The 18,893-nt window shown below is 40.8% G+C and overlaps 1 protein-coding gene across 3 annotated transcripts in view; it reads right to left on the reverse strand.

The window, feature by feature from the left end:
• Nucleotides 1-18,893, reverse strand: part of OSBPL1A (oxysterol binding protein like 1A) — a 228,221-nt gene that overhangs the window by 180,041 nt on the left and 29,287 nt on the right. For all 3 annotated transcript variants that reach the window (XM_025273327.3, XM_044934859.1, XM_025273328.2), the window contains exon 6: nt 3,522-3,633. In XM_025273327.3, the coding sequence (XP_025129112.2) occupies nt 3,522-3,633 (112 nt within the window). The remainder of the gene's footprint in view (nt 1-3,521; nt 3,634-18,893) is intronic.

The raw sequence follows: 18,893 nt of genomic DNA on the forward strand, positions 1-18,893 counted from the left end.
TAACAGTTGTTCAAGACACTATGCATGCCCTTGCATTTCAACTAACGGAAACACAAAGCTTGAATACCGGAATAGCTGGAACCAGTTTAGCTTTGTCTAAAGAACTAACATTACTATATACCAGCATCTGCTATTCTCACATTTTTATTTTCACACCCAGATCGCCTCCCTTTCCATCTTGGAAGAAGGCGGCCAAGCCTCCACACAGGCTCCCAGTACTGCCTTCTTTCACTGGAATTGATGCTCTTCAGCCTTTCCTCTCACTGGTTCTACGGCCACCGGTCTGTGAGCTTTTGAGGACAGTCCCTAGCCTTCCCTACATACCTCTGCTACTGCATGTATTTCCCAGAGCTGCACTTTATCCCCACAGTCATGCCTGAAGTCAGGTACCTGTTCTTACTCTTCTGTGTATCCTAGGCACTTATGACAGTATCTGGCACAGTGCATGTTTAGCCAATAAATAGTCTCTGAATACTCAAACAATGCTTAATAATGATCATTCCAGACTTTAAGGAAGGGTCATTATGTTTCCCTACGATTTTTCTCTAGATTGTCTAGGCTCATAAATGAGGGAAAACAGGATCCAGAAGTGAAAACTCTGCTTATGTTCCTGTCCTATATTCATTCTGGACACTGAAAAAAAGACTGTTGGTCTAGCCAATAAAAACAAGTACTCCAGTTTAAGGGACTTAAAGTTTCTAGAGTGCCAGTAATATTCTATTTCTTGATGTGGGTGCTGTTTACAGGGCTATGTTCCCTTGTGAATACAGCAAGCCATACATTATTAATGTGTACTTTTATGTATATATTTTATACCTCAAAAATGTTTTTAAAGCCAATACTCTACCCCCCAAATAATTTGTCCTTTAAATTTTAAATGTTATATGACTGTAAACTAGCTCTTTTCAATCAGAATTCAGAGTTAGGGAAGACCACAAAGATCATGAAGCCTAACTCTATCCTGACAAGACACTCACATACATGCCCAGGGTAGGTTAAATAGCAGTACACCTGAAATGCAGGTGAGAAACTAGCAAATATACTTCATTAACAACAGAAAATCACCATTTTGCAATTTCTAATAATGAGTGATTCGGGCAAGAATTATCAATGAACACTAAAATCACTGATTTGAAGTTTGTCGGTAATCAGGATATTTACCATGGTCTCAGTTTTTCTCCCCAAGGATTATTTACTAATTACAAAAGTGGGACTGTGTACTAAGTACCTTTACAGTGGACTACTAGTGATCAGAGATAATTTCACCAATAGTAGAACAAAAGGACATCAAGTACCTGTAACGATGCATTGGTATAAAGCATACAACCTCATCCTATGCCAACTACAACCTACGCCAAGAACGGATAGCCTGAATCTAATTTATATGAGAAGAGAAAAGCCCAAATTGAAGTGCACTCTACAACAGTAATATTATGATATTGATGTGAAATCTCATGAAGTTGATCATTATATAAGGAAATATCCTTGTTCTTAAGACATACATACTGAAGTATTTAGGGCTCAAGTATCATGTCTGTAAACTACTCCCTTATAGTGTAGGAAAAAAATTAAAAGTACATAAGTAACATTAAATAATATAAACCAGATGTAGCAAAATGTTAATAACTGGTGACTAAGCGCAGATGTACAAGTGTTTGTTGTACTATTCTTGGAACCTTCCTATAGGTTAGATATTTCTCAAAATAAAAAAAGTCAAATGATATAAAGAAGGTACTGGAGTCCTCTCTAGTGCCTGAGAAGTAGTAATCTATCCTCTCCCAGGATTAGAAGTGTTTGGGAAGCTCACTACATCTTTTAAGGCAACCCAGGCCACTACTACAATAGACTGGACCCAAAGACTGGCCAGACTGGGCCCTGGCACTCCATTAACTAGACTATCAACTGGCCCTGGTCAGCCTCAAATAAGAATATCCATCTTCCAATATAACAGCCCTTGAAGTACTTGAATATGGTTGTTGTATCTACTAAAGTCTGTCCTTCTGGGGTGAAACATTCCTTATCTCTACATGCATTACCCTGTGATAGGGTTTCTGGTCTCCCTGTGTGTGGTCTTGGTAGGTTGTGGATGTACTGCATGTAGTCTGACCCATTATCATGTTATCCACAAATGATATCATACCTGGCTAAGGGAATCAGAGCAAAATCTCTCAATTTCTACCTCCACTTCCCCAGCCAGGATCATACTGTAGCTGATAGATCATAGAACCCATCAAGTCAACCAAACTCTTGCCCTTAACACAGCTGGGTTGTGTGGGTGTGAGGTCAGGTGCTTAGAGCATGTCTTTACAACTAGCCCCATGAAATGTCAACTTGTCACGCAAACCCAGTATCCCAGTCCATCAGGAGACCATCAGTTCTGGGTTCTCATCTTATTACAAAAAAATGACAGAATAGTCATTTCAAACACTTATTACAAACACACAGTACCTCATCCTCCCAATCAGATCACGATTTATTAAATGGCAGGGATCACATCTAGCATGTTCAATCTCCCCCAAAATCACATAATACCGAGTGTTATAGAAGATGTTATGTGTTGATTTCTTTATTAAAAATGAAAGGCTTCATTTTAAATGCAAGAGCAAGTAGAAATACTGATCTAAAAGGTGTCTGACAAGCAGACATTATCTTATAACTAGAGAAACAAGGGAGATTTTAGGTTTCAAGGCCAACTGGAAAGTAATAAAGAGCAAGACTGTGCTTTGTACATAGATAAAAATACTACTACTAAGTCAATGCCCTTCAAATGGAACATTTCGTGCCCTCCTCGGAACTGCAAAGGAAAGAAACAAAGGATGTGTGTGAAACTGCAACTTAAAAGTCAATACTTTATTCATAAGAGAGTAAAGAAGAAATCTTCCCTTCTCTCCTACAGAAATACTACCCAAAGATAATTACAGCCAAAGCCCTGGATATTTGGGTAACAATCCTAACAAACGAAGCTTCCTGACGTAAGCATTGAAATATTTTTGTCTTAAACTATTTTTAGAGAAATCCCTCCTATGTCTTCTTAAATGTAATTAAATCTTTGAAGTTCATCCAGCGATGAAGCTGATCCATGAGGAAGTTACTGTGGCCCTTGCGTTACAATGATGCCCTCAGGATAACAGAGCGGCCAGAGCTCTCTTTGCCAGAATCACATGACTCCCAGGAACCACACACTTCTAGTTTCCCTGTTTTTTGCTCCTGTATTCCTTCATTATCACACTTTTGCAGCCTTTCAGCTGTACTCTCTCATGTCGCTAATTTTTACTTTTAATTATGCTGGAGACTGAATTTTTAAAACTTGCCATAATGTTATATAAAGTAAGAATTCAAAAGCTCTGAGGAAGCTCTCATACAGTTTTACATCCAATCGATGACTCTCAAATTACACTATCTTTGGAGCACAGGCTCAGTGTCATCTATTTTGGCATCTCAGAAGCCATTTTCTACTTGTATCCTGGGCCATGGCTACAATGAAGATAAATGCTGTCCAGAGTAAAATCCGTAATATTTACCTTCAAGCATGTTTCTGATTTCTTTGTCATGAGTGACCTCCTTTGCTGTCTGTCCATTCCCATTAACAACAGTAGTATCAGCATTGTGCTCTAAAAGAAGCATTACCAACTCCTAAAACAGCAGAGAAATTATTTTTAGCTATTATGAAACTAAAACTTTATTGCACTATAGCCCTTTTTCAAATTTCTAATTAGTACTGAATATTTACAATAGAAACAATGACTATGTAGGAATCTTTAAAGTCCTTCAGCTCTGTTTAAATTAAATGACTACTAAGTAAGCATCATAAATGGAATACTCTACAGTTCAACTAATTGTGATAACTGATGACTGTCTACACAGTAGCCAATCTCCAATTAACACAGACAACTTCTGTAATTGATTTTTAAAGTAAATTATCTGGTTGTTTTACCAAATTGATTCATGTGGTCACACTAAATATGAGTTAACAAAGCTATTAAAGTAGTAATTTAAATTAGATAATTAGAGCAGACAATACATTCATTTAACATTATTCCAAGGCCTGTTGAAAAAGAATAAATTCTTCAGCAGACTTAGATCTTTTAAAAATTAATTTTAATGTTTGTAAGAAACAAGACATAATTTTCTGAAGTGATATAGACTGATAGGATACAACACTAATAAAGGAATGCGTTATAATGAAGCAAATGACCTCCTGAAGTCAATTTTCAACAACGGAGTATAAGCTACATCCTTCATATTTACTCTAAGTGGCTAACAGCTCTCTCAGGAATTTGAAACTAATCAGCCCAGTATCATTGGTTCAGTTATATAACTTAAGACAGTACAGGTGGATGAGCGTGCAAGAGATTTACAGGAAACTATTAGAGATTTGATGTTTAATTTCACCAGGGTGTGCAGCACTCAGGCAGGGGATGTGGTAACACTTGCTCTTTAGTTCTACAGGAAGGCAGGATGAAACACAGTGCTACCCTAACCTCTAGGCTGACACTACACTGCTACCCGGAGGAACTGACGTTCTGTGTCATTACATGTTATGTTTTCCTATGAGTTTCATTTTTCCACTGGGCCACACAGTTTTTACCATTCTTTAAAAAGAACTTTTTGTAGTTTAAAAAAAAAAAAAAAAAAAAACAACCCTTAAATATACATCCAAACACAGACAGGAAGAAGAAAACAAAATACTTATATTGTCCTGGTCACTCCATGACCACCATAAACATTTTCGCAGGTTTCTTTCTAATCATTTTTCCCATGCGAAAGTTTGAGATTTTTCAAAAAAATATAATTTTATTTGCATGACACAAATAAGTTATACTCCACTTGCCTAATACATCATTTTCTAGGCTATTATAGTGTTCATGAACATACTTTTCACTAAATATTATTCTATAACATGTACTACCACATTTTACAAATAGAAAAATTGCTAAGAAGTCTAATATGTTAGTAAATTCTTATAAAATATCTTCGCATTTCCTATCTTTTTAAAGGAAAGATTTTGGGAGAAGTGTTTTCATGCTTCATGCAGAGAGTTCATATTAGTAAAGAAAGAACACAGAATGATAGAAAATATTTATAAATCATATCTGAAAAGGAAACCGCATGCAGGATATATAAAGAACTTTTTACAACAATTAAAAGATAATTCAATTAAAAAATGGGCAAAGATAAAATGAACAATCAGAAAAGGAAATTAAGAAAAACAATCCATTTACAATGGCATCGAAAAGAATAAAATGCTTTGACGTAAACTTAAGCATGGAGATGAAAGATTTGTACACTAAAACTACAAAATGTAGCTGAAAGAACTTAAAGAAGACATAACTGAGTGAGAAGACATCTAGGAACCATGAATGGGAAGACAATATTGTTGAGATGTGAACACTACCCAAAGCCATCCACAGATTCAACGCAATCCCTATCAAATCCCAATGATGTTTTTTTGCCCAGAAACAGAAAATCCCACACTAAAATTCACATGGAATCTCAAGAAGACTCCAAATCACCAAAACAATACTGAAAAAGAACAAAATTGGAGATCTTACACTTCCAGATTTCAAAATTTACCTCCAAGCTGATCAAAGTAATCAAGACAGTGCTATAATGACATAAAGACAGACATACAGACCAATGGGAGAGCACAGGGAGTCCAGAAATAAACTCTCACATATGTGTTCAAATGATTTTCGACAAGGGTGCCAAAACCATTCAAAGGGAAAAGGACAGTCTCTTCAACAAATGGTACTGGGAAAAACTGGATAGTCACATGTGAAAAAATAAAACTGGACCTGCATACTTTACACCACATACAAAAATTAACAGAAAATGCATGAAAGACTTAGTGGAAAACTTAGAAGAAAACATAAGAGGAAGCTACATGACATTAGATTTAGCAATGATTTTTTTGGATACACCACCAAAAACATAGGTTAAAAAAAAATAAACTGGACTAAATCAAAATTAAAAATTTTCTACAACGAACAGCAGTATCAAGAGCGTGAAAAGGCAATCCAGAGTGGGAGAAAATATCTGAAAATGATGTATCTGATCTAGGATTTATATCTAGAATATGTAAATAACTCCTAAATAACTCAACACCAACCAACCAAACTATCGATTTTAAAAATAAGCAAAGAATCTGAAAAGGTCACATACCTTTGATTCCTTATGATTCCAACTACATGACATTTGGAAAAAGGCAGAACTATGGAGACAACAGAAAGATCAGTGGTTGCCAGGGGCTGGAGTAGGAGGAGGGATGAACAAGGGGAGCACAGAGGATTTTTAGGGCAGTGAAAACACTGTAATGACAGACACATTTCGTTACACTTTTCTCGTTGCACATACAAGAGTGAACCCTAAAGTAAACCACAGACTTTGGGAGGCTGCAATGTGTTAGTGTAGGGTCATAACTTGCTTTAAGGGAAAAAAGAAAAAGGACCACACTGGTGCGGAATGTTCATAATGGGATGCATGTGTGTAAGCACAATATACATGAGAAATCTGTATCTTCCTCTCAGTCTTGCTGTGAGCCTAAAACTACTCTACAAATTTGTCCTTAAAATTAAATAATAAATATATGGGCTATGGATTCAATAGACATTTTTCTAAAGAAAATTGGCCAATAAGTATATGAACAGATGCTCAATAAATCATTATGGAAATGCAAATCAAAACCAAATGAGATACCATTTCACAACCGTTAGGATGCCTAAAATTAAGACTAACAACAAGTGCAATGAGGATGTAGAGAAAATGAAACCCTCACGCAAGGCCAGTGGGAAAGTAAAGCGGTGTATAGCTGCTTTGGAAATCAGTTTGGCAGCTCTGCAAAATACTCAACATAGAAATACCATGTGGTATGGCAATTCGACTCCTAGGTACAGACACAAGAGAAATGAAAATACATGTCCATGACAAAAATCTTGCACATGAATGTTCAAAGAATATTCATAATATCCAAAAATTGGAAACCCAAATGTCCATCAGCAGATGGTGGGATAAATAAAATGTTGTTCCATACAGTGGAAAGCTGTGCTTAGTCGCTCACTCATATCTGACTCTTTGCAACCCCTGGACTATAGCCCACCAGGCTTCTCTGTCCATGGAGATTCTCCAGGCAAGAATACTCGAGTGGGTTGCCATGCCCTCCTCCAGGGGATCTTCCCAACCCAGGGATTGAACTCAGGTCTCCCACATTGCAGGCAGATTTTTTACCATCTGAGTCACCAGGGAAGCCCAAAATACTGGAGTGGGTAGCCTATCCCTTCTCCAGGGGACCTTCCTGACCCCGGAATTAAACCAGGGTCTCCTGCATTGCAGGCAGATTCTTTACCAGCTGAGCTACCAGGGGAGCCCTTACAATGGAATATTATGTGGAAATAAAAAATGAAGTACTGATATACATTATATTCATGGATGAGCCTTGAAAACATTATGCTCAATAAAAGAAGCCAGTCACAGAAAATCATGTGTTATATGCTTCCATTAATGTTAAATGTCTAGAATGTGCAAATCTAGAGACAGTAAATTAGTGGTTGCCAGAGCCTGGGGAGAAGGGGTAATGGAATAACAGCTCATAAGTACAAGATTTCTTTTTGGGGTAATCCAAATGTTCTAAAACTGATTTGTGTTAATGGTTGCACATGTCTGTCAACATACCTGAATCACTGAATTGTATATGGGTGACCTGTAAAGTACATGAAATAGACCACAATCATGTGCCTATAGAAAGAGAGTAGAGATTATTCAAGCTGGGTACCACATGGCACATTCAAGTTAATAAATGTTATTTCTCAATCCAGCTCATCTAATTGTTTCATACAATCTCTGCAACTGCACCAGTGTTCTAGTAATTAATCGACCTGATTTTCAAGGAAGTATAAGAACTAATGTGGTGGACTTCCTGTTAGGGAAATTAAAATGGAAGAAGTCTTGTTCAGGGTTCAGAAGCAGGAGAGCAGACCTCTGACCTTGCTTCTGACCTGCCTGAGCACTGCCCGTGTTCTGTACCTCCCAAAAGCACAGCTAGTCAGGCAGCACTTTAAATAAGAAAGGTAGTGGGGTCTTGGAATTGAGTCTCTAGAGGCCTGCCAACCGGGGTTTAATGATATCCCGTGACTTACACTTCAGTTCAGTCGCTCAGTCATGTCCAACTCTTTGCGACCCCATGGACTGCAGCATACCAGGCTTCCTTGTCCATCACCAACTCCTGCTGGAGCTTGCTCAAACTCATGTCCATTGAGTTGGTGATGTCATCCAACCATCTCATCCTCTGTCATCCCCTTCCCCTCCTGACGTCAATCTTTCCTAGCATCAGGGTCTTTTTCAATGAGTCGGTTCTTCACATCAGGTTGCCAAAGTATTGAAGTTTCAGCTTCAGCATCAGTCCTTCCAATGAATATTCAGGACTGATTTCCTTTAGGATTGACTGGTTGGATCTCCTTGCTCTCCAAAGGACTCTCAAGAGTCTTCTCCAACACCACAGTTCAAAAGCATCAATTCTTCGGCACTCAGCTTTCTTTACATTCCAACTCTCACACCCATACATGACTGCTGGGAAAAACCATAGCTCTGACTAGACGGACCTTCGTCAGCAAAGTAACATCTCTGATTTTTAATACACTATCTAGGTTGGCCATAGCTTTCCTTCCAAGGATCAAGTGTCTTTTAATTTCATGGCTGCAGTCACCATCTACAGTGATTTTCGAACCCCCAAAAATAAAGTCTCTCATTGTTTCCCCATCTATTTGCCATGAACTGATGGGACTGTATGCCATGATCTAGTTTTCTGAATGTTGAGCTTTAAGCCAACTTTTTCACTCTCCTCTTTCACTTTCATCAAGAGCCTCTTTAGTTCCTCTTCACTTTCTGCCATAAGGGTGGTGTCATCTGCATATCTGAGATTATTGATATTTCTCCCGACAATCTTGATTCCAACTTGTGTTTCTTCCAGTCTGGCATTTCATATGATGTACTCTGCATATAAGTTAAATAAGCAGGGTGACAATATACAGCCTTGACACACTCATTTCCCAATTTGGAACCAGTCTGTTGTTCCATGTCCAGTTCTAACTGTTCCTTCTTGACCTGCATACAGATTTTTCAGGAGGCAGGTCAGGTGGTCTGGTATTTCCATCTCTTGACGAATTTTCCAGTTTGTTGTGATCCACCCAAAGACTTTGGCATAGTCAACAAAGCAGAAGTAGATTTTTTTCTGGAACTTTCTTGCTTTTTCCATGATCCGATGGATGTTGGCAATTTGATCTCTGGTTCCTCTGCCTTTTCTAAAACCAGCTTGAACATCTGGAAGGTCATAGTTCACAGACTGTTGAAGCCTGACTTGGAGAATTTTGAGCATTACTTTGCTAATGTGTGAGATGACTGCTATTGTGCAGTAGCTTGAACATTCTTTGGCATTGCCTTTCCTTGGGATTGGAATGAAAGCTGACCTTTTCCAGTCCTGTGGCTACTGATGAGTTTTCCAAATTTGCTGGCGTATTGAGTGCAGCACTTTAACAGCATCGTCTTAACTCACAAGATAAAACAAACCGCATTGTAAAAAGGTTACAGTAAAACCAGAGCTGCATTTTTGCATGCAAATTGATGGTGATATCTGTTTGTGGCCTGGGATTATAAGTGGGAACCCCGGAAACTGCAATTTGAAGTCTCACCTGTGGAGTGGAAACAATGCTCAGGACCTTTTCCCAATTAGGACTCCAGATTGCTGTTTCTCAGGACTCCCGAGCATGCGGTTTAAGCCTGGGTGTTGGTGATGCATGTGCTGTTACTCTTCTTCATTGTTTCTATTTCTCTTTTAATGACTGTATATTGAAATTAAGTTATATAATCCTCTATTAAATACTGAAACTGTTTATTTGTGTGTAATGAGTGATTTCTTTTGTTAATGACTCCTTCAAACCTGAAACAAAAGTAAAACTTTCGGCAATGGAGAAACAGACAGAGAGAACAGGCCTATGGATGAGTCAAGGGACGGTGAGGGGTGAGGGGGGAGAGGAAAGAGGGTGAGATGTATGGAGAGAGTAACATGGAAACTTGCAATACCATATGTCAAATAGATAGCCAATGGGAATTTGCTGTATGACTCAGGAAACTCAAACAGGGGCTCTGTGACAATCTAGAGGGGTGGGGTGGGAGGGAGGTTTGGGAGGGAGGGTACATGGGTGTACCTATGGCTGATTCTTGTTGATGTGTGACAGAAACCCACAAAAATTTACAAAGTAATTATCCTTCAATTAAAAAAATAAAGTGGAAAAAAAAAAAAAAAATGACTTCCCTGGTGGTCTAGCAGCTAAGATACTACACTCCCAATGCAGGGGATCCAGGTTTAATCACTGGTCAGGAAACAAGATCCCACATGTTACAACTAAGTATCACACACAGTGATGAAATCCCTCATACCACAACTAAGACCCAGCACAGCCAAATTACTTAAGAACATTTTTTTTAAAAAAGAATTAATGTGGAGCCAGACTGATATAAATCCCCAAAGGGCTGGACTATGGAAAATGGGCAGAAGAAATGGTATGCACAGAGATAGACAGGTACCTTTAAGAAAACAGAATATGCTTCAATTATGTGAAAACAGGCTACAGGGGGAATCAAGGCAATGCAGAGGGTCATAGCTGCTCCATGCAATCTCGGGGGTTTGGCAAGGGAAGCGACACCTTTGAAAGGGTTCAGAGGAATGATATCAGACTGCAAGTTACAAAGAACACCTGACCACCCTGTGAAGAAGAGCAGACGTTCTCCGAGTGTGGTCCCCAGACCTGCAGTATCTGCACGAACCATAAAATTGGCAGAAGTGCAAGTTCTTAAGCCCCTCTCAGACCCACTGAATCAGAAATGCCAGGGATAAGACCCAGAAACTTGTAGGTTAAGAAGCCCTCCAGGTAAGGAACTCAAGTGCTCGGGCAGAAGTCATCAGAAGAGGTTTTTATTTAAATCACAATTAGAAAAAAGAAGGCAGCTCGGTGGTTGGATTCTACTGCAGGGATGGGAATGAAACACCCCAAACAGAGAGGTCACCAGTGATTTTTAGTATCTCAGTGGGTAGAGGAAGTTTTAATTTTCTTCAAGGGTCTGCTGTAGCATTATTCTTATATTTAAGGAAAAGAAGTTTTTAAGCCAAACTGTGCTTCTCTATGCCAAAACTAAAGACCATCCTGCGCTCTAACACTGTGTGTGCTCAGCTGTGTCTGATTCTTCACGACCCCATGGACTGCAGCCTGCCAGGCTCCTCTGTCCATGGGATTTTCCAGCAAGAATACTGGAGTGGGTTGCCATTTCCTCCTCCAAGGGATCTTCCCTACCCAGGAATTGAACCCACATCTCTTTCATCTCCTGCACTGGACCTAACATTCTGTAAGACAGCAAAAGATTAGCTGTAATCTTCTTCATACCTCAGGATCTAGAATTCCTAATATAGTCCTGAGCAGTCTCTGATGCTTTTTCACAAAATTCCAGCTCCAACCCCTGTTCCCTAACAAGTTTTCCTTGTGTCAGCTGAATATGTGGTTCTCTTCTGCACGGTCTGCCAACTCTCCACATTCAATTATTCAGTTAACATACTTAAGCTCTTACATTGTACAAGGCCCTCCACACGTCAGGGAAAACATATTTGGATGATGAATACTGAAGGGATCCGAGAAAGAGAAAGTGTTAACGAAAATCAGAGCTGAAATTAGGATACTAACTGGGGCACTGCTGGACAGGGTGGAATTACAGGATGGAAAAAAAAAAAAATATTGGAAAAGGCAGTGGGAAACAGGGCAGTCCAGGTAAAAAGCAATGAGCATGTTCTCAAGCAGTCAGTAAAAAAGAGAATTTAAAGTGACAAGTACTTCAATGACCTATACAAATACTGCATAAAGAACTTGTGTGAAGGAAGAGACACCCCATGTTAGAAATGTGAAATTCCAGATCCCTGAGCGGTGAGGAGCCCAAACACACAGCGAAGACAGAAGACCTGGATGCCTGGAAAGAAGTATGAGGCCAAGACCAATTTCCAAATAATCCCCCAGGAGAAACAATGAAGCCTTAAGTGTAGATGGGTTTCTTAGGGGGACAGTTTCAAGAGGAAAGAGAAGAATGATTTTTAAAAAATCAGAGGAACACCTAAAACGAAAAGTAAGGAAAACGAGCAAACCCAAACAGGTAGGAACCAAGGATGCAGCAAGAGAAACGGACTTCGCAGTGCCTTTTCCCAGAGGAGTGATCAGCTTTGTGAGAGCACAGTTCTGGAAAATACTGCACGAAACTTTAAAAATAGTTAATCACTGAGACTTTCCTGGTTGTTCAGACGGTAAAGCGTCTATCTACAATGCAGGAGACCTGGGTTCGATCCCTGGGTCGGGAAGTTCCCTGGAGAAGGAAAAGGCAACCCACTCCAGTACTCTTGCCTAGAAAATCCCATGGACGGAGGAGCCCGGTGTCCGTGGGGTCGCAAAGAGTCAAACACAACTGAGTGACTTCACTTTCACTTTCAAGAGAAAAGGAGAGAAAACACAGAATTGAGCACCCATGTCTGTGGACACTCCGTTTAACAAATGTATAGTAAGTTACTAAAGAATTTGCATGAAGTAGTACTTTCTGAATCTAGCAAAAAAGAATAAAAAGGAAAAAAAGATGAGGAAAGCAGCATCTGCTACCATTTGCCCTGGTAAATCCAGGGCAATTAGCCTTCTGAAATGCTGTATCCTGTTAACCATTTCCACAACTCTCTGCAGGTCAGCCCTGTCGATCTTGACCCTCTGAACTCATTCATTACTGTAACTACAGCCACCTGATTTCTGATGTTTACGTGCTACCTCCAGGCCTCTACTGTTTTGGGGGCCTATCCCCACTGCTACCAATGAAGCAGATCTGCACAGGCATTTCCTTTTACGTGGTGGCATGCAGGATTTTAGCAGTTCCCCAACCAGGGATGGACCCACGCCCCGTGCAGTGGAAGCACAGAGTCTTAACCACTGGATCACCAGGGAAGTTCCTCGCAATGCAGTTTCCTAAAGGCAGCCCTGGACCTCAGGGGACATAGAAACAGTTTCTCAGTGGTGCTGGGGCCTTTTCTGCCCACGATTTCTCAGTGTTTTGGTAGATGATGCATCTCCAGGCCCTCCCAGGGCACAAAACTATCTGGTATGATCCATATTCAACTCAGCATGCCTGCTTATTTAAAACCTTCAATTACCTGCCATGGCATTTCTGGCATTTTGACCCCTATAATGGGGGCCATTGCTTTGTTCATGCTGCTAGGAGCCTTCCATACACACCTCAACTTGTATCATCAAAAGAAATCAACAATGGTCAGAAGCCAAAGACAGATGCTCCAATAAAAGTCATGATACCTTGTCCAGTTGATTCAATTTCAGACTTAGAACTATGTTATCGAAGGAGAGGCCAGACCCTGGAAGCGAAGATTCTGCAGCCCCAAAGCAAATATTCAGTCATGAATCTCTCAGACCATCCCCAAAGGGACCAATGACCATTTACTCAAGTAACTGTACACCAGAGAAAAGGGAAAACCCAAACATTTCACAAGTTACTAAGTATAAGATGCAAGAGACTCAGCATTATCTGGTCCCTCTGTTAGACACAAAGCAGAAAGAGAGGTGAGATAATAAAAGACACCTGGGCCAGGTCCGCTTCAGAGTGTATGCACTGAGTCCACAAACACATCCAGAGGACACTCTCCAGTCCCTAAATGTGTAATTGAAGCAGACATGTTAAGTTGTTGGCAAACGCTCACATCCCGTCCTTGGTCTACAGTGTAAAAAAGCCACGTGGAAGGCTCTAAGTCTGCCCTACCCCATATCCCGGCCAGGATAAATAAAAACCAATATCCTACTTGGGGAGGATGACAGCAATTAGTGCCACCCTTAAAAGCCCAAGTATGCAGGGCTAACGGGCCCTACAATGCTTCCATTTAACTCACCACTCTGTCACTGCGAAACCAGAAGGAAAGCGGAGGATGGCAGTGGATGCCCACAAACTCAACCAAAGAGCCCCAATTCTAGCCACTCTGCCAGATGCCAAATCTTTGCTGGAGCTGGTTAATACTACTTAAGTACACAGTACACAGCAACTGATCTGGCAAACATATTCCTCTCTATCCTCACTAAGAAGAAAAGACAGAAGACACTGTATTCACACAGGCAATAGTACACATTTACACTTATAATTCTGCCTCAGAACCATCTGGGCATTCTGCAGAAATCACCCTGGTCCACTTCACCAATGATGTCCTGGTAATAAAACCAGGTGAGCAAGGAGGAGAATGCTGAAGGTCTTAAGATATATGTGCTAGAGAGAGTGGGCATCTTATGATTCGGGGGCTTTTTTCGTGTCAGTACATTCTCAGGGGTTCAGTGGTATGGGTCATGTCAGGACACTGCCCCCGAAGTGATGAACCTGCACTTCCTGAAATAAAGGAGGAAGCACAACGCCTGGCTGTCCTTCGATTTTGGGGACAGCATATTCCACATCGAGCAGAAACGTTCTGATTCCTGAACATTCGGCTCCTGTGTCAAAAGACCAGGAGGCAAGAAGAGTCACCGTCTTAGCAGAGGTACTTAACTTGAACATCAGAAGAAAGGAGGACTATACACAACAGAAACACAAGATCACACTTCACGTGCAGATGATACACTGAAGTGTCTCCTGGTGTTTCCTTGTCCAACTTTGGACAATAAATGGCCAAGTGTAACAACCCCAGTCTAAGAAGGCATGGTATCCCAGGATTGGGACCTCCAGGCTTGAGGGCCTGAGCCCCACCCCCAGGTAAGCCCCTAAGACAAGATCTGCTAGCCGAGGGGAGGGGGAATAGAGCACATAGTACAAGAGGGAGAAGAAGATTCAGTTGTGGCCCAAAGCCAATTACAGCAACAGGAGCTCCCCACGGTCAGCTGAGGCAGCCCTCGTGGGAGCATCAGCTTGACCCCAGCCTCTGCTCACCCCTCCTTCCACAGGTGTGACCCTTAGCACTCCGATAAGCCTGTTGCACACTAACCTCCGTCTCTGTCTGCCTTCTCAGAAGCTCAACCTACAAGAAATAGCAATGTTTATACCTAAATTTTAGAGACATCATGTTGTGGTAAATACAACAATACACATCAAGTTGTCTGGACAGTGCTCGACTCACAGAAGACATTCAATATATAAGCATGAGAAAGCATATCCTAGGGAACAAGACGGAGAAGGCAATGGCAGCCCACTCCAGTACTCTTGCCTGGAAAATCCCATGGACGGAGGAGCCTGGTAGGCTGCAGTCCGTGGGGTCGCGAAGAGTCGGACATGACTGAGCGACTTCACTTTCACTTTTCACTTTCATGCATTGGAGAAGGAAATGGCAACCTGCTCCAGTGTTCTTACCTGGAGAATCCTATGGACAGAGGAGCCTGGTAGGCTGCCGTCTATGGGGTTGCATAGAGTCGGACATGACTGAAGCAACTTAGCAGCAGCAGCAGGGAACAAGACAGACAAAGCTTATGTAAACGCCAGGATTATCTGTATCCTGTAGATTCCAGGTGAGATACAAAATACCTGAGACACAGAACACAGGAAGCCTTGATTTTTATGTAGTCTCAGGTCCAGCAGAAGAGAGTAAGTGCAAACAAAGGTCCATACTACAATCTAATCGTTAACTGTATTGACTGTATTCCAATATTCAATTGATTATAGAAGATGTAAAAACCCCAGAAATAGAACTGCATTTGAAAAATAAAGGAACAAATGCTAAATACATCTTAAAACCCTGAAATATTAATTTTTATTAAAGAACAGTAGAGGTCGCTAATGGACCAAGAAAAGCCTACAGGTTCCTTATAAAATTTTGGAAGCTGCATTTTATATATTTGAAAGGATAAGAATTTAAAGTGCTTTGTAACAAACCACATCCCTTTTCAACTCCTCATTCTATTTATCAAATCCCACCCAATCATATTTTAAACTATCTCCGTGCTAAAAGATCACATCAGAAGAGGATAATTTGATTCCTTTCATGAGTACAATTAGAAATTAAACTTTTTCAAAATTTAATCATGCTTAGATATTGAACACATAAATTTTTAATGTTTCATCTGTTTAGCTTCAGCTCAATCTTATTTTCTAACACAAGTGATAACATCATGTGTATGCTAATGTTCAAATCAAACTAAGGCCTGATTTAGCATGGTCTTATGTTCCAAGTTCAAGGAAATAGTCAAATATGCAAAGAAGCCAGCACAGATCAACGAACTGACTGGATCTAGGTAATTACACAGATGGTAATTATGCAGTAAGACTGGTGCTTGTGGAGGATACAAATTAAGTGGCATCTATACAATTCCTTGGGAGCAAGACTAACACAATCTAGTGGTAGAATTAAGACACAGCAACTAAGGTACCACGTAGCAGATGAATGACAATGCTACAATATTCTCAGGGAATCTGGAAAATAACAGCTTCCTTCTCACTGCAGTAAGTCAGGAAAGAATTTAAGGAGACAGCACTTGAGCTACACTCTCAAGAATGGGTAGACATGCGTCATGTAGAAATAGATGGCCAAGAACTTTCCTAGGTGCACAGAGAAGGATGAGAAGGGAAGGGCTCTGAAGGAAATCAGCAAGCAGTTCACATATGAGTCAGGAAAATTAAACTATCTGCAGCTCATTTTACCCCTCCTCTGACCTCAGAGTCAAGCACAGCAATTAACCCACTACCTTAATTATTTAAGTATAATGGGTATTTTTATCCATTAAAGACTCTGTATCTGGTCCACAAATATCAATATATGAACAAATAGACCAAATAGTGTGGAATGTACTCAAACATGCTGAGCACACACTTACTGGGTTGATTAATAATTTGTATGAAAATCAGTTAAGTCTAATCATAATAATGAAAAGTATAAAACCATATAATAAATTAATTTTTAACTTGTGATATATGCAGATAAATCTTCCAATTATGGGGATTACAAAACTACCTTTATGGAGTATGTTAGACAATGGTTAATAATCAGAACAAACAAGAAATTCACTCTACGTCATAGTTAATTTACCAGATCATTGAAATAATTTTAAAAAGTACCAGGAAAAAGGTGAAGTAAATTTTGGCTATGGTAGCATAGAGATCAGTGAATTATCATCCTGAAAAATAGGGACAAAATTGGACAAAATTAGAAAACTACTCATCTCATGGGGCGAGGCATCGACTAAAGCAGGGGCCCCCAAACTCCGGGATCTAATGCCTGATGGTCTGAGGTGGCGGCGATATAATAATAATGGAAGCAAAGGGCACAATAAACATAATGCAGTTAAATCATCATCAAACCACCCCTCCCTGCCCCCGGTCCTTGAAAAGCTGTCCTCCACAAAACTGGATTAGAGAAACAAATTGAGAGGCACACTCAACAGGAACTAGAGCTACAGGTAAGAACAGCAGGAGTCTTTAACCTAGCCACAGGCTATGGTCACGCCCCAACCCCCAATCCCCAAGAAATCTGACCAGGCCAGGGCTGGCCATGAAAACCAGTAGTTCTGCCAGAGGGAAATGATTTGGAGCAATAGGATAAGAGGTCTTGTCAGTAGAAGTAGCAAATTCAGTAGGAAATAAATGGAAAAACCTACATCACAAGGCTCCTTTTCCCATTAGAGTATATCAGCCTTCTGAGTCTGTTCCACAAACCCAGCAGCTGAAAACATCATAAATTTATTACTTGACAGTTCTGGATTTCAGAAGTTCAAAATGGGCCTCACCGAGCTAGAATCAAGGCGTCAGCAAGGCTACCGTCCTTTCAGAAGTTCTAGCAGAGAACACACTGCCTAGCTTTTCTAGCTTCTAGAGGTTGCCCACATGCCTTGGTCCCCTTGCTCCATCTTCCAAGCCAGAATCACTGTATCTCTCTGACCATTCTCTCCTTGGCACATCTCTCTCTCCCTCTGACCCTTCTTCTGCCTCCCTCTCACTTTTAAGGGCCTCTGTGGTTACATTGGGCCCACCAGATAATCCACAACAACTTTCCTATTTTAAGGTCTGCTGATGAGCAACCTCAATTCCATGTGCAGCTCTGACTTCCCCTTGCCATGTAACCCAGCATGCCCACAGGCTTCAGGGACTAGGGTGAGCACATCTCTGGAAGGCCATATTATGCCTACCACACAGGGCAAATGGCAAAGCAGCCTGGAAGCGAGAGAACCAACGAAGGATGAGGCAAGCCACCCACACACTCCTGGCTGAGAGTGCAGGGGACATAAGAGAAGGCCGTGCACAAAGTAAAGGCAGAGGGAGAAGTGAGAAACGGCTGAAGGCTGACAGCGCTCTCCACACACACACGGACCCCGTCAGCAGAGGGCAGAAGCCTCGTGGGACTGAGCATTCAGCTAAAGACTCCAACTGAACGCTGGCTGAGCACTAGGATATGCAGACGCAGGGGGTGAAGTCTAGGAAATTCAGTCCACTGAAGGTGTTGCAACAAAACCACCACAGACTGGATGGCTTAAATATGATTTATTTCTCACAGTTTCCGAGGCTGGGAAGACCAAGATGAAGGCACAGAGCTGGTGGCTGGTGAAAGCCTATTTGATGTATCACAGATGTCCACCTTTTCACTTTGTCCTCATTTGGCAAAAGGGGCACAAGAACCCTCTAAGGTCTCTTCTGTAAGAGAACTAATTCCCTTCACAAAAGGTCTACCATCATGACTTAATCACCTCCCAAAGGCCTCCTAATACCATCACACTGGGATTTCTATCTCAGGGGGACACAGACATCCAGTACATAACAGAAACCATGCTCAGACGTTAAGACAGTTTTTTAAAAATCAGCAGAAACCTTCCCTGGTGGTCCAGTGGTTAAGAATTTTGCTTATGATGTAGGGGATGTATATT

The sequence above is a fragment of the Bubalus bubalis genome, chromosome 22 (assembly GCF_019923935.1).
Source record: "Bubalus bubalis isolate 160015118507 breed Murrah chromosome 22, NDDB_SH_1, whole genome shotgun sequence".
In the NCBI taxonomy this organism is placed as follows: Eukaryota; Metazoa; Chordata; class Mammalia; order Artiodactyla; family Bovidae; genus Bubalus; species Bubalus bubalis.